We start from the raw sequence: 13,928 nt of genomic DNA, 5'->3' as shown, positions 1-13,928 counted from the left end.
ATGCCCCAGGTCACAGAATGAGTCTGCCCCAGAACTGATCTCGTTTGTGAGGCAGTCATTCTGCCATTAACACTTCAGACTTTTTTTTTTTTTCTTTTTTTTTTTCTTTTGTAATTGTTAGGGAAGTTAATGGAGCACAATACAGTTATTTAATCAATAGAACAAGGCCAATACAAGAAAGCCTTAATTAAGTGACTGGACTTAAGAGCTGTACAGATACCGTCATTCTTTCTAGCCACCCATCCATCCATACAGCCCGGGGGAGCCAGCCCCAGAAAAGGGGCGCCCCCGGCCCCACCCAACCCTCCTTCTTCTTCCATGTGAGGGCATCTTCCATCTGAAAACATTCTGGATTAAAGACATCCCGTTTGGCCAGTCCTGGACAAGGACTGGCTTATCCTTCTGCCTATCCTGCTCTCCTGGAGCCCATGGAGCTGGATCCACCAGATGTGGAGGAACAGATCCACCTCCACCAGATCAGGCCTGAGACTACATCGGCATGTCTTTGCTCTGTTCCATCAGAGCGCACCAGCTGCATCGCAGGAGTGCCCGGCAAGCTCCCTACTCGTCCATCAGGCTCCATCCCAAACATTAGCTTGGAGCCGCCAAACACCATGAACGTCCTGCAGGCTTATCTGCAAGGTGTCCCAGCAATAAAGAACTCTGTTGCTGATTCTCAGGGGTTGTGTGAATGTTTCTTTTACATCCCGCAGCCCTTCTGAGAGAGGTGGCATCCCTTCTGCACAGAACCTTGGGAAAAAGCACAAGAGAAGACCCAAATTCCTTTGGGCTGCTGTGCTAGGGTAACAGGAGGAGTCCCCGAGGGGCACCATGCACCTTTAACATTTGTGAAAATAGACTGAGGGGTGAAAATAGTAGTGTGTAAGTGATTATAGGTGGCTAATTTCTTATATCAGGAATGAGTTTCTATATTTGAGTAATTGGTAATGACAGACATGGAGAAGGCTGAGGTACTCAATAACTTCTACAGCCTCCATCTGCACTGGTAGATGGGCTTCCCAAGTCCTTAATTTCCCTGAAACCGTAGATGGAGGCTGGGGGATCAAAGTCCCACTCACTGTAAGTGAAGAGCACTTTTGACACCACCTGATGAATCTAAACAGGTACAAGTCCATTTTTACCTGTTGACATGAATCGCAGGGTCCTGCGGGAACTGGCTGATATAGTTGCCAAGCCTCTCTCCATCAGAGTTGAAAAGTCCTATCATTCAGGCGATGTCCCTGGTGAGTAGAAAAATGGAAATGTCATGCCCCTACTCTTCATCAATTAAAACAAATAATTAAACAAAGAGCACTACTCTACTCAACAATTAAAACAATGAGGAGATATTTCTTCTCAGAAAGAGTGGTCAGGCATTGGAATGGGTTGCCCAGGGAAGTGGTCGAGTCACCATCCCTGGGGGTGTTCAAGGAAATGGTTGAACCTGGTGTATAGAGACATAGTTTAGTAAGTGACATTGGTAGTAGGGCGATGGTTGGACCAGATGATCTTGAAGGTCTTTTCCAATCTTAATTTTTCTATGATTCTATGATTCCATACAGAGTAAAGAATGTACAGAGAAGTATTAAGTAGTGAGTGTGAACCTTACGGCCCATATGGAAGGGTTTAACCACCTTAAACCTTACAGCCTGTACATAAGGGTTTAATCACAGTTAAGAGAAGCCATGGAACGATTGGTCAGCAGTGAGGGGACACCTTATTTCCATGTTATATTACTGTTCTCAAAGTGCCAATGTCACATTTGCTCATAATGTATGACGGACGTATTGTCGTTGTACAGAAAAAGTACCACTAGCTAGTGCTACTTAAGGAAAGGGTGTGAAGATATATAAGGAATCAGAGTCAGTGCTAGAGCCTAGAAACTTTGTGCTGATTTCCATGCGAAACAAAAATAAATAAAAGAAAAGAAGTTGATCTTACAGAACTACTTGTGCCAATTTTCCGAATACTTTACACCATTAGAGTTTATAATAAACAACGAGTCTTTCAATGAGCCGTACCCAGATTTTCCATATTATTGATAGTCTTTAATTTGAAATATCATCTTTAGCTTTCCTTCATTTTCTGCAAAGACAGCTTATCTGATAGATACCATTGATGCTGTAGAAACCACTTAACTGTTAATAAAACTGAAACTTTTATTTGGCATTACATAAGAATGGTTCTAAAGAGCTCCCCTTATTCAACTGTTTTTCAGGTTGAATACTATTTACTCTTACTTTATTAATAATCAGTAATTAATACTTAGTTGAAGGTCTATTTAATGTTTCCTGGCATAGAAGATGATTCATAAGTACACACAACATAAATATAGCAATTTGTTGTAAACATACATGCATATATCTGTATATGCATGTATATATATATACATATATACATATATATATACATAAAACTAGGCAGAAAGAGTGTAGAAGCTCCAAATATCCCAACATATTATAATTTGAAATTGTGACTTTAATTTGTCAGAATATCTTTTTTTTTGATTCAGACTCAAGGAAATGTTTTTGTATCTCAAGCCCATTACTCCCCATGTCAGTTGTCCCTGTAATTAATACCTGGATCATCATTCATGATCTTTTTGACCACCCACTATGGTGAATCATTCAGGTCACCAGCTATGTTGTAGTATTACTCTTTCTTCCAAGACAGTTTATTAAGTAAAGATTGTGACAATGTAAAACTCAATGGATAATATGTTTGAATCATAAATTTTAATGTAAACCAAAATTTTGGAGCCACTTTCTTACCAGAAATTTTTATTCTGGTGCATATGCACACAAACATTCCTACAAAAGAATGTGTGCATTTCAGTCATTGCTCAAATTCAGTGTTCTCAGTAAAATTCTGCAGCCAGTATTAAAGTCTATCTGTTTCCCTTCAGTCTTATTTTTTTATTTATTGATTCACTGATACAAGAGCCTTTACAATACAATACCGTTATTCTGCTGCTATCGGAAATGACAATTTTAATCTAGCATAAGTCATCTTAAAATCTTTTGTGCAAATCTAATGAACAAATTTGTGTTATTTCTTTCAGCCATCATATTCAGAGTTTGATATAAGTGGGAATGTACTGGGACTGATCTTTAACCAAGGCATGATCTGGTAGGTGTGGCAAAGCGTGTCTCTTGTGTTTCCTTGTGTGTCAGCATTCTCCACAGGACTGCAGGATTTATCAGCGTCTGTGAAATGAGGATCCTGTCTAATTGTTTCAGTCTGATGACAGTGTGAAGCAATATTTATCAGATGCTGGTACAGTGGAATCAGTAGAACAATTTCTAAACTAGCTCTGAGCTAAGATTATGGGACCAGATGCATCAGATTTCACAGATCTGAAACAGAATGGAAAGAGTTTCAGTTGCAGCTGGTGAGTTGGCACTGCCACAGAACTAGAAAGGATGAGATGTATGTATGTGTGCATTTGTTTTGTGAGATGAGAGAGTACACTTACAAAGGCTGTTTCTTTATTGGTTCTCACAAAGTGACTGAAATGCAATTCATTGGCAAGTCTTCTCCGTATTGATAAACTATTGGCAAGATAGCTTTTTTCGGAGAAAAAATTGGCAAGAAATCTTTTTTTTTTTTTTTTTTTTTTTTTTTTTTTTGATTATACATACAAATTTGGCAATATCCATAAATTTCCTAGAGTTTGAATTTGTTGAACTTGTAGAGTATTTTACAACTGATTTCCATGTGGTTAAGAAATAGGGCCATTAGGTGCTTTCTGCCTTCATAAACCACCAATACTTTTAACTGAAGATATGTAGAAAGAGGAAGAAGATATATTATTATCATATACATGACATCTCTATACTTACAAGGATGTTTCCAACCACACAGATTTTTTTTTTTTTTCCTATTTTATAAAGAGAAAAACAGAGTCACCCAAAAACAAGGTGACTCAGCCCTGATCAGTTGAACAATGATAAAGGAAAAAGTAGATTCCTGATATCTACACCATTTGGCCAGGCAGTTAAAAATAACTGCTCTTCAGTCAGCATGGCACAGGAAACATGGTCAGATAAAAATAAAATGGTCCCAACTGCTTCAGTGTCATAACCAGGCAACTATAAAAAATAAGGAAAAAATGATATTTAGCAAAATCAGTAAGTTCATTGGAATAAGGCAGTAAATAACCATAGTAACAGAAGTAAAATAAATGTCAATTTAGCAAAAATATTATTCCTAAAATGGTACTAATATACTAAGAAAATTAATAAAGAATAATCTAGATTATTTCAGTAACACCTAAATTTTTTTTTTCTTATTTTTTTTTTTTTTAAATGAAACACATGACAGATGCTGCATGAACTAATGGTACAAAGTAAGAGTAACGTAAGAGAAACATAAAAGTAACGTTTCATTAAGTGATTATCTCATTCACAGAGAAAGAGAATTTTGGAGCTTTGAAACAAAAAACATGTATGTAAAATTCTTTCTATATGTCTCCAGTTCTTCTTAAAGCAAGAAGAGGCAACACCAGTAAAAAAAAAAAAAAAAAAAAAAAAAAAAAGACAAGATTTTAAGAAAAACAGTGCACACAGTGATGTTGCAAAGAACATCAGAAGGGGAAATAAGTATCATATCTAGGCAGAAGTCCTACTACAAAGTGTTTGTTTATTTGTTTTTCTAGGATGGGGTCTTTTTACGCTCCATGTCTTCCAGCAATTAATGTGTTCCGCCTCCACACTTCAATGTACCTGCAGTGCTGGGCAGTGATGTGCTGCAATGTCCCCCAGGAGAGGGTATTCAAAGCTTCCAGATCAAACAACTTCTACATGGCTATGTTGCTTTTCATTCTCTTTCTCTCCACGCTACCCGCTGTGTACACCATAGTCTCCATTCCACCATCTTTTGACTGTGGTCCTTTCAGGTATTTTATATTTTACATCCACCTATTGTTAATATCACATCACATCACAGTGAATGATCACAGAATCACAGAATCACACAGAATCACAGAATAGTTTAGGTTGGAAGAGACCTCCAAGATCACCGAGTTCAACCTCTGACCTAACGCTAACAAATCTTCCACTAAACCATATCCCTAAGCTCTACATCTAAACGTCTTCTAAAGATCTCCAGGGATGGTGACTCAACCACTTCCCTGGGCAGCCTATTCCAGTGAATAACAACCCTTTCAGTAAAGAAGTTCTTCCTAATATCCAACCTAAACCTCCCCTGGCACAACTTTAGACCATTCTCCCTCATCCTGTCACCAGGCACGTGGGAGAATAGACCAACCCCCACCTCGCTACAGCCTCCCTTCAGGTACCTGTAGAGCATGATAAGGTCGCCCCTGAGCCTCCTCTTCTCCAGGCTAAACAGTCCCAGCTCCCTCAGCTGCTCCTCGTAAGACTTGTTCTCCAGACCCTTCACCAGCTTCGTAGCCCTTCTCTGGACTCACTCAAGCACCTCCATGTCCTTCTTGTAGCGAGGGGCCCAAAACTGAATGCAGTACTCAAGGTGCGGCCTCACCAGAGCCGAGTACAGGGGGACAATCACTTCCCTGGACCTGCTGGCCACGCTGTTTCTTATGCAAGCCAGGATGCTGCTGGCCTTCTTGGCTGCCTGAGCACACTGCTGGCTCATATTCAGCCAACTGTCAACCAATACTCCCAGGTCCTTCTCTGACAGGCAGCTTTCTAACCACTCATCTCCCAGCCTGTAGCTCTGTTTGGGGTTGTTGTGCCCCAGGTGCAGGTCCCGGCACTTGGCCTTGTTGAATTTCATACTGTTGGCCTCGGCCCATCGGTCCAGCCTATCCAGATCTTCCTGCAGAGTTTTCCTACCCTTGAGCAGATCGACACACGCACATAACTTGGTGTCGTCTGCAAACTTGCTGATCCAGTAATGAAAAGGATCTTCCTTTGTAAGTATTAGCACCTGATAGGCTGTGTTTAATTATGTGACATTTCTCATTATGGGTAATAATTGAAGTTGGAATCCTATAAAACTGGTTAATTATTTTAAAAATTTTCCAGGATAATTATCATTATTATTTAATTTTCTGAATTGTAGAACAGAGAACCTTTTATTTTGATTAGCTGTAATGTAAACATTTGTTACTACTCCTCTGAACCAGAAATTATTCTTAAGGAGTATATCAGTGCTTTATTATGCCTCTATGGGCTGCTGAGATAAAAATGTTGGTGTCTATTTTTTCTCCTTAAAATACATAAATCCTGTTTTAACTAAAGCTAGTTTCAGAGTATCACATTTTAAATAATGCTAATGTATTTTTTGACCTTTTCCCTGGTTTGGTGTGATGTTATTAACTTCTATATTAATAATAATGAATTGACATTGCTAAAATATTTGTATATGATATATTGTCACATTTTCTGTTTAACAGTGGGAAAACTAGAATGTTCGAAGTCATATCAGAAACTCTGGAGCATGACTTCCCTTCTTGGTTTGGGAAGGTATTTGGCTATGCCTCAAACCCTGGACTTATCCTACCTTTTATATTACTGATGGTGTACGTATAGAATATTAACTGAAACCTTAATGCTTAATGAAAGGTCTGATCAGTTTCTTTCACTCTGAATATTTACTGCCTGAATATCTGATTAAATATGGTATTGATTCCCCCATGGTGAGGGACTTAAGAATTTAGGTCTTTTAGTTGAAAATAATTAATGTGTCTCTGCACAAAATGTGATATCTTTTGTTCAGCTGTTTTCAGCATTTTTTTTTAAATTGGCTTTTTTTTTTTTTTTTTACAATTATTTTGTCTTGCTGCCATAATGAAAAAAATATTAAAATGCAAAAGTCTATGGGATCTGAAGTTGTTGTGACCTTGATCAAATTGTTCAGTAGACAGAACAACATGTCATAAATCCATAGCAAATTCAATAGAAAACTCATAGAGCAGTGACTGCCATGAAGCAGAGCTATTTCTCATTAACTTTCAGTGAGTCTGATCTCGAGTGCCTGTGCCTTTCCTATGTTGTTGGGTCTAGAGGGAGAGAGGCTGCTAGAAATGTACTACGGAGATGTTCCAGTCTCTACTGCCTAAAATCACCTCGAGTCCTATTCCTTCTTATGGAACAGGGCTAGTAGGGATTTTTCATAAGTCAGTTAAAGAATAATGACCCCTGAATAGTTTTTCTCAAAAACTATATTGAGTCCTTCTTCCTAACGACATTTTAAACTACTGTTCATGTATATCACAATTTTTGCATACTGCTAAACTAAAAGCTAATTCTAGATATAAATGAGCTGGGATTTAACCCTGCATTGTAGAATTGCCAAGAAATATAGAGAAGATTACAGAATATAATGGAAATTGCAAAGTACTTTATGTGAGCAAAATGAAATTCTGAGATGAAATTTTACCAAAATTCACTTCATATTTTGTTCCATTTAACTGTTGGCTAGAAAAACAGAAAGACTAGAATGTCCTCTGAAATATGTAGTTACTTTCTACTTTTTTTTTTTTTCATTTTTTTTTTCTTCCTCTGAGCAGGATTCCTATACTGCAAGGATCCAAGACAAAGATACCAAAATATAAATGAGAAAGAAAAAAAAAAAAAAAAAAAGGAAAAGACAAGGCAAAATCTGGCAAAGCAGAGTCAACAGCAAATGAGGATTAATTACTTACGGATTACTTTAATAAAGGGTTTCGTATCAGAGTTTCTCTAATTAAATCATGAGAGTAAAAAATATTAATTTCATAGAGTTATCACAAAAGTAATGCAATATATTTAAGCATAACCAAATTTAGACCAAAAATTAAAACGTATGGTTTTGGCTATTTTTCTAGAAGTATTTGACTTTGCCTATGCATAGAACCATAGAATCATAGATTTGGAAGGGACCCATAAGGATCATCAAGTCCAACTCCTGGCACCACACAGGTCTACCCAAAATCTTAGACCACATGACTAAGTGCACAGTCCAAATGCTTATTAAACTCCAGCAGGCTTGGTGCAGTGACTAATTTTCTGGGGAGCTTGTTCCACTGTGCAACAACACCCACAGTTAAGAATCTCTTCCTGATGTCTAGCCTAAACCTCCCCTGCCTCAGCTTGACACCATTTCCGCAGGTCCTATCACTGGTGATTAAGGAGAATAAATAGGTCAGCACCAGCCCCTCGCGAGGAAGCTGTAGACCATGATGAGGTCTCCCCTCAGCCTCCTCTTTTCTAGGCTGAACAAACCAAGTGACTTCTGTTGCTTCTCATACGTCTTCCCCTTTAGGCCCTTCACCATCTTTGGAGCCCTCCTCTGGACACTCTCCAACAGTTTTACATCCTTTTTGCACTGTGGTGCCCCAAACTGCACACATTACTTGAGGTGAGGCTGCACCAGCACATAGTAGAGTTGGACAATCAGTTCCCTTGACCAACTAGCAATGCTGTGCTTGATGCACCCCAGGGTACGGTTGGCCCTTCTGGCTGCCAGGGCACACTGCTTGCTCATATTCAACTTGCTGTCTACCAGAACGCAAAGATCACTCTCTGTGGGGCTGCTCTCCAGCGTATTTTCCCCCAGTCTGTATGTATAGCCAGGGTTGCCCCGTCCCATGTGCAAGACCCGGAACTTGCTTTTCTTAAACTTCATGCAGTTGGTGATCGCCCAGCTCTCCAATCTGTCCAGATCTCTCTGCAAGACCTTTCCACCCTCAACAGAGTCTACAACTCCTCCAAGTTTGGTGTTGTCAGCAAATTTGCTCAAAACACCTTCTAGTCCTACATCCAAATCATTTATAAAATCATTGAAGAGGACTGGCCCTAAAATGGAGCCTTGGGGGACCCCACTAGTGACCATCTGCCAGCCACAACCCTTTGAGCCCTGCCCATCAGCCAATTGCTCACCCATTGTATGATGTTTTTGTCTAGTTGTATGCTGGACATTTTGTCCAGTAGGATCCTATGGGAAACTGTGTCAAAAGCTTTGCTAATGTCCAAAAAGTTCACATCAGCTAGTTTGTTTCTCTTGATTGACTAGATGGGTGATCTTATCATAAAAGGAAATCAAATTTGTTAGGCAGAACCTACCCCTCATGAACCCATGATGGCTGGGACCAATGACTGCATTGTCCCCCAGGTGCACTTCAATAACTTCAAGGATCATCTTCTCCACATTTTTACCAGGCACTGATGTGAGACTGACAGGCCTGTAGTTACCAGGGTCTTCTTTCTTACCCTTCTTGAAAATTGGTATAACATTTGCCAGCTTCCAGTCTAATGGGACCTCTCCAGATTGCCAAGATCATTGAAAAATAATTGAGAGAGGTCCTGTGATGATGTCAGCCAGCTCTTTAATCACTCTGGGATGAATCCCATCTGGACTCAAGGACTTGTATGGACCCAGGTGGAGCAGCAAATCCCTCACAAGTTCAAGGTCGGTTGGGAGTTTATCATTCCCACTGACATGGTCCTCCAGCTCAGGGCACCCTGGGTCCTGAAGCCCATCATCAGGGTTGAAGATGGAGGCAAAGAAGGCATTAAATGTCTTCTTTGCCTATGTCTTTTTCTGTGAATTTTGTATTACTTTAAAAGCTTTTATAAATATAGTTTACTATTTTTTAAAGTGTGTCATAAAAGTTAATTAGTTTTTATAAAGATTCAGTGAAACATCCACCATAGCCATGCACACATAGCTTAATTGAGCATCTTCCTTAACTACCGTAAAACTGAATGTAGAATATAAAAGACAGAATAATTTATTTCTGTTCCTCCCCACACACACACCTTTAAATGAGTACCTTCTTCAGACTCTGAGGAAACACATTGTCCACTCACTGTCAAAATACTGCTAGTCCTTAAGCATGATGAACAAGGAAAAGTACAGATTTAATATTAACACATTTGTAGTTATTGCTATAGAAAGAGTCTTTAAATCATTATCTAACAAGATGCATTCTTTTTCTTGAAATTCAGCTTGAGTATTTATTATCTGAATGCTACATCCAAATCCTACAAGGAAGCTAACTTGGAACTTAAAAAGAAGCTACAAAGTGTAAGGAATAAAGAATTGTTGATTTTTGGTTTTACTGATTATTAGAGAAGACATTCAGGTTAGTGAAAAATGTCTTCTCTATTTCCCCATCATTAGCAAGCAGAAGAAAATAAAAGAAGAAATAAACAAAAGGCACAAAAGTCAAATGAGCAAGAGGAAAATCCATTTGAGACAGAACCACCACAGACAAAGCAAAAAGGAAGCGAGCAAGATGAATCTTCTCCAAATCAAGGTAAGGACAGTTTTGAATTTCTCAGGATGAGAAATACTTTTATTCCATACCACAGTGCTGTTCACTACCTTATCTGCTTCCTTTGCTGTAATTTCTTGAAAGATGTTCACAATACTGAATAATGAGCATTAGCCTCATATCCAGTCCATTTTTCTTCTTTTGGCTAATTTCAGAAATGCTGTAATATTTCAGCAAAACAGGCAACACCTTTTACCAAAGTAATAAAACTAGTAGAACATGTGTCACAACCTTCTCGGAATGTCAGTGATCCCTCTTATCCAATAACAGATCATTTAAAGAAAAAAAATGCACCCTGATGATATTTCTTTCAACCTGATAATTCCTTCATCCTGGACAGCTGAGGACAGCATATGCCATCTGTGTTAAGGTTCAATGGTAGAAGGTGCAGTGAGACGACAGTGTGGTAATAACCCTCATCAGAAAGTCTAACTTGGTCAGGCAGGTTTCAGTTGGTCCATAAGGATTTAACAGACTGCTTCCTCTCCTCTGAATATTACTAATCTTTCCCCATCGTGAGTGCCATGCAATCAGTATAGACTAAACCTAGCAGAGAAACGCAAATTAGGGATGACGATACGTGGAAGAACCACATGGAAGGCTTGTCTACTGCCTCAAAACCTGCCTGCTTGATTTTGGAACTGCTGATTTTCGTCACCATTTATAGATGATATCTTCTTGCCAGTGAATTTAGCTACTTGGGAAATACTTCTACTTCCTTTGCTGGGACCTTTCAGAAAGAACTGGAGAGAAAATATGGTGCAAGGATCATGAAGTCGCATTGTCCCTTATTTCAGACTGTTGATGTGGTGGCTCCCAGACCTTCCATCATATGCTAGAGTGGACAAGGTTCTTCAGCCTTTCCCTCATAGAGAATTTCTGTTCTGCATTTTCATTCTCTAACTCTGTTCTCCTAACACATTTCAGATAACAAGCAAGGACAGAGTGGCAATGATGCAAAGAAAATGGATCAGCCACAAGAAGCCGGTTCCTCTCAGACACTCCAGAATCCAGGCTCTGCCCCAAATGGCCACCATCCAATGCAGAACAGAGGAGGAAACCTTCTTCCCCCACCCATTGCTGTGACACGGCCACCAGGACCTCGGGGGTTTGCAACACCAGGCTATCCACCTGGACACCCACACTTTCCAGGGGCCCAGCCAGGAATGCCCAGGGGCCCGCCAATCTACAGATAAGGAGGCAGTCCATAATTCTCCTTTGTGTTTTGTGATATGGTGAAGGACACTGAGGAAGGCAAGAGTGGTGTTGCCCCAAACAAACTCCTTAAAGTGCAGAATTCTATTGTGTTCATTATAAATCTTCATCTGCATAAAAGTTTCCATGAGAAAACATTATATCTGTCTGCTTGTGTTTGAATACATTGCAAAAATGTGTTATCTGTGTCACTGGGTTACTATACTTAAGGATATTTACTGGGAGATATTTGTTAGAAGAATGAAAATTATTTTGTATTTAGTTGCTTATTTTCTTAAAAGCTTGAAAGTGTGTGCTTTTCCATTTCTTCAGAAGCGTTCACTGAAAACATAAATTCTTACAGTGTATTGGAGTTAGTTGTATTTAAAAACCGCGTATATCTTGTCTTCTGCAGGTGAGATAAGCTTTCCCAAAGAGTTCAGGTTGTGCATGGCAAAACTGGGATTTCTTCAAAAGATGGTCAATTACTTCTAAAGTCTCTGGGAAAGTATTTTAAAGGTAAAAGAAAAGCAATATTTTACTTGTTGCTATGAAGAAAATTTAACTGCTATTACAGTACTGTTTTTAGTCAATACAACAATAATGAATTTTACTATATTCAGAAGGACTAAAAATAAATAAAAAAATAATAATCAAAGTGGTGAAGATATTTCTTATGCAAAAAGTGAATTTGAGGAATAGAGGTAATAATGTTATGCAATATTTTTTCCCTAAACACTCATCAGGATTTGTTATTGCACAGAGTTACCTATTACTGCAGAAGAATATGTGCTATATAATCTGCTCTGTGGTTTTATTGGTGTCATTTTGTATTGATCTCTATAGAGTTCAGGATGGAACAGATCCTTTGTACGATAGGTCTAGTAGACACACAGAATAAATAAAAGTCCATGTGCTGTTTTTACTAATTCCAATTGGACAGCTATAATTTTATGTTCATTGTCCAGAAATTGTGACTTGATATTTATTTTAAGACTCACAAGATGAATAACAACAAAGCAGAAAACAGACTGTTTTTAAAAAAATAAATGTAATTCCATTGGTGGCCTTCTATATAATACGTGTCCATTTTGAACAGTAGAAAAAAATAATCTTATTTCAATATACAGCAAGTCTGTGATATCACAAAAATAAATAATTTTTTAAAAGTACATGTAATCGGATTATGGAACCTATTGAAAAAGGTTTATTTTAAATCAGTATAAACTGTGTATCCCTATAAAACACAATCATCCAGATTCAATGTTTAGCTCAAGCAATCTTTAAATCAATTGCCAAATACTAGGAGGATATACCAAGGGAAAGCTAACTTTATACCTGACTCTTGTACTGTTTCCAAAAGCATCTGCTATCAGCTGGAGTTAAGATATTAGATCAGCCAGACCTTTAGCCATTACCAGCACTACTGCTCTGCATATGAATACAAAGTACTGCTAGCCAAATCAAGAGATAAGTGCATTGCAACTACAAGAGAAGGTCTTTCTTAGCAAACAGGCTGGAAGTGCATTGCTACTAAATGAATGGACAAATGGGTTAAGATTGGATCCTAAAACATGTCTGCATCTGTGGTGCAGTGAGTCTTGTAATGTAAATTAGACAAAGTGCAGCAAATCACTTTTGCAGTGCAAATCACTTAATCTTTTGAAGATGAGGTTTGATAAGATATGTTGAAAAGGTAGAGTAATTAAAACTGTTTTTAAGTGGAATATTAAAATATTTTTTTTCCAATATGTCTAACGTTTAAACTGAGTGTATTTTTAGTCTATAAATATATAAGATTGCAAGTAGTTTCATCAAAGCCAAACTACACCCCAGTGCTCTAGGACTGTGCCTCATCCATGTTTTTAAAACACATATTTCCCTACAAAATAGAAAATGTCTGTAATGAGACACTGATTAGCTTAGAGAGTTTTTGTTAACAGCAACAGACATTTCATAAGAAAATACTGGATATTGCTTAGAAAAAAAAGGAGATGCTAGCTTAAATCAAGACCATGGATTGCACCCTGCTTTGTAGAATGTGTGAAGAAACTAATTTTAAAGACACTTTGTGGCCTGGTGATCCATCAAGACAAGAAAAGATAGAACTAAATTTTTCCAAGTTACTGGAATAAATTACAGTGGCAAACTGGTTATGATGAAGTCTGGATCCATGAAACATATGGAGAGGTTTATTCCACATACACTGGCCTTAATAAGGATTTCTAGTTCTTTTAGGAGTCAAATTTTTCTGTGGGCATTCATCAGTATTAGTTGGCTTGGTATTTTATTCTGCAGAATTCTTTTTATCATGAATGGGAAAGAAACACAGACAAGAATCCATCAGTTGAAATTATTCTGAAGAACTTTCTGTTAGATCTGTATGCTGCATTGATTTTCAGCAATAAATGTCTTCTTGGAATGCACATGTGTAAGCAGCAATTAGCATGTAATAGCTCTAACATGTATAACAATAACACATATAGATGTT

The 13,928-nt window shown here is 38.2% G+C and overlaps 1 protein-coding gene across 1 annotated transcript in view; it reads left to right on the top strand.

The window, feature by feature from the left end:
• The window catches only part of TMC1 (transmembrane channel like 1), a 66,123-nt gene extending 54,684 nt beyond the window's left edge, over nt 1-11,439 (top strand). The window contains exons 15-20 of the mRNA XM_035309907.1: nt 3,062-3,129; nt 4,658-4,897; nt 6,380-6,505; nt 9,915-9,993; nt 10,090-10,225; nt 11,171-11,439. Coding sequence (XP_035165798.1) covers nt 3,062-3,129; nt 4,658-4,897; nt 6,380-6,505; nt 9,915-9,993; nt 10,090-10,225; nt 11,171-11,439 — 918 coding nt within the window. The remainder of the gene's footprint in view (nt 1-3,061; nt 3,130-4,657; nt 4,898-6,379; nt 6,506-9,914; nt 9,994-10,089; nt 10,226-11,170) is intronic.
• The last annotated feature ends 2,489 nt before the right edge of the window (nt 11,440-13,928 follow it).

This window comes from Oxyura jamaicensis, chromosome Z (genome assembly GCF_011077185.1).
Source record: "Oxyura jamaicensis isolate SHBP4307 breed ruddy duck chromosome Z, BPBGC_Ojam_1.0, whole genome shotgun sequence".
Taxonomy (NCBI): Eukaryota; Metazoa; Chordata; class Aves; order Anseriformes; family Anatidae; genus Oxyura; species Oxyura jamaicensis.
The sequence above is the reverse complement of the archived record's forward strand: the minus strand, read 5'-3'. Positions and strand labels throughout refer to the sequence as shown.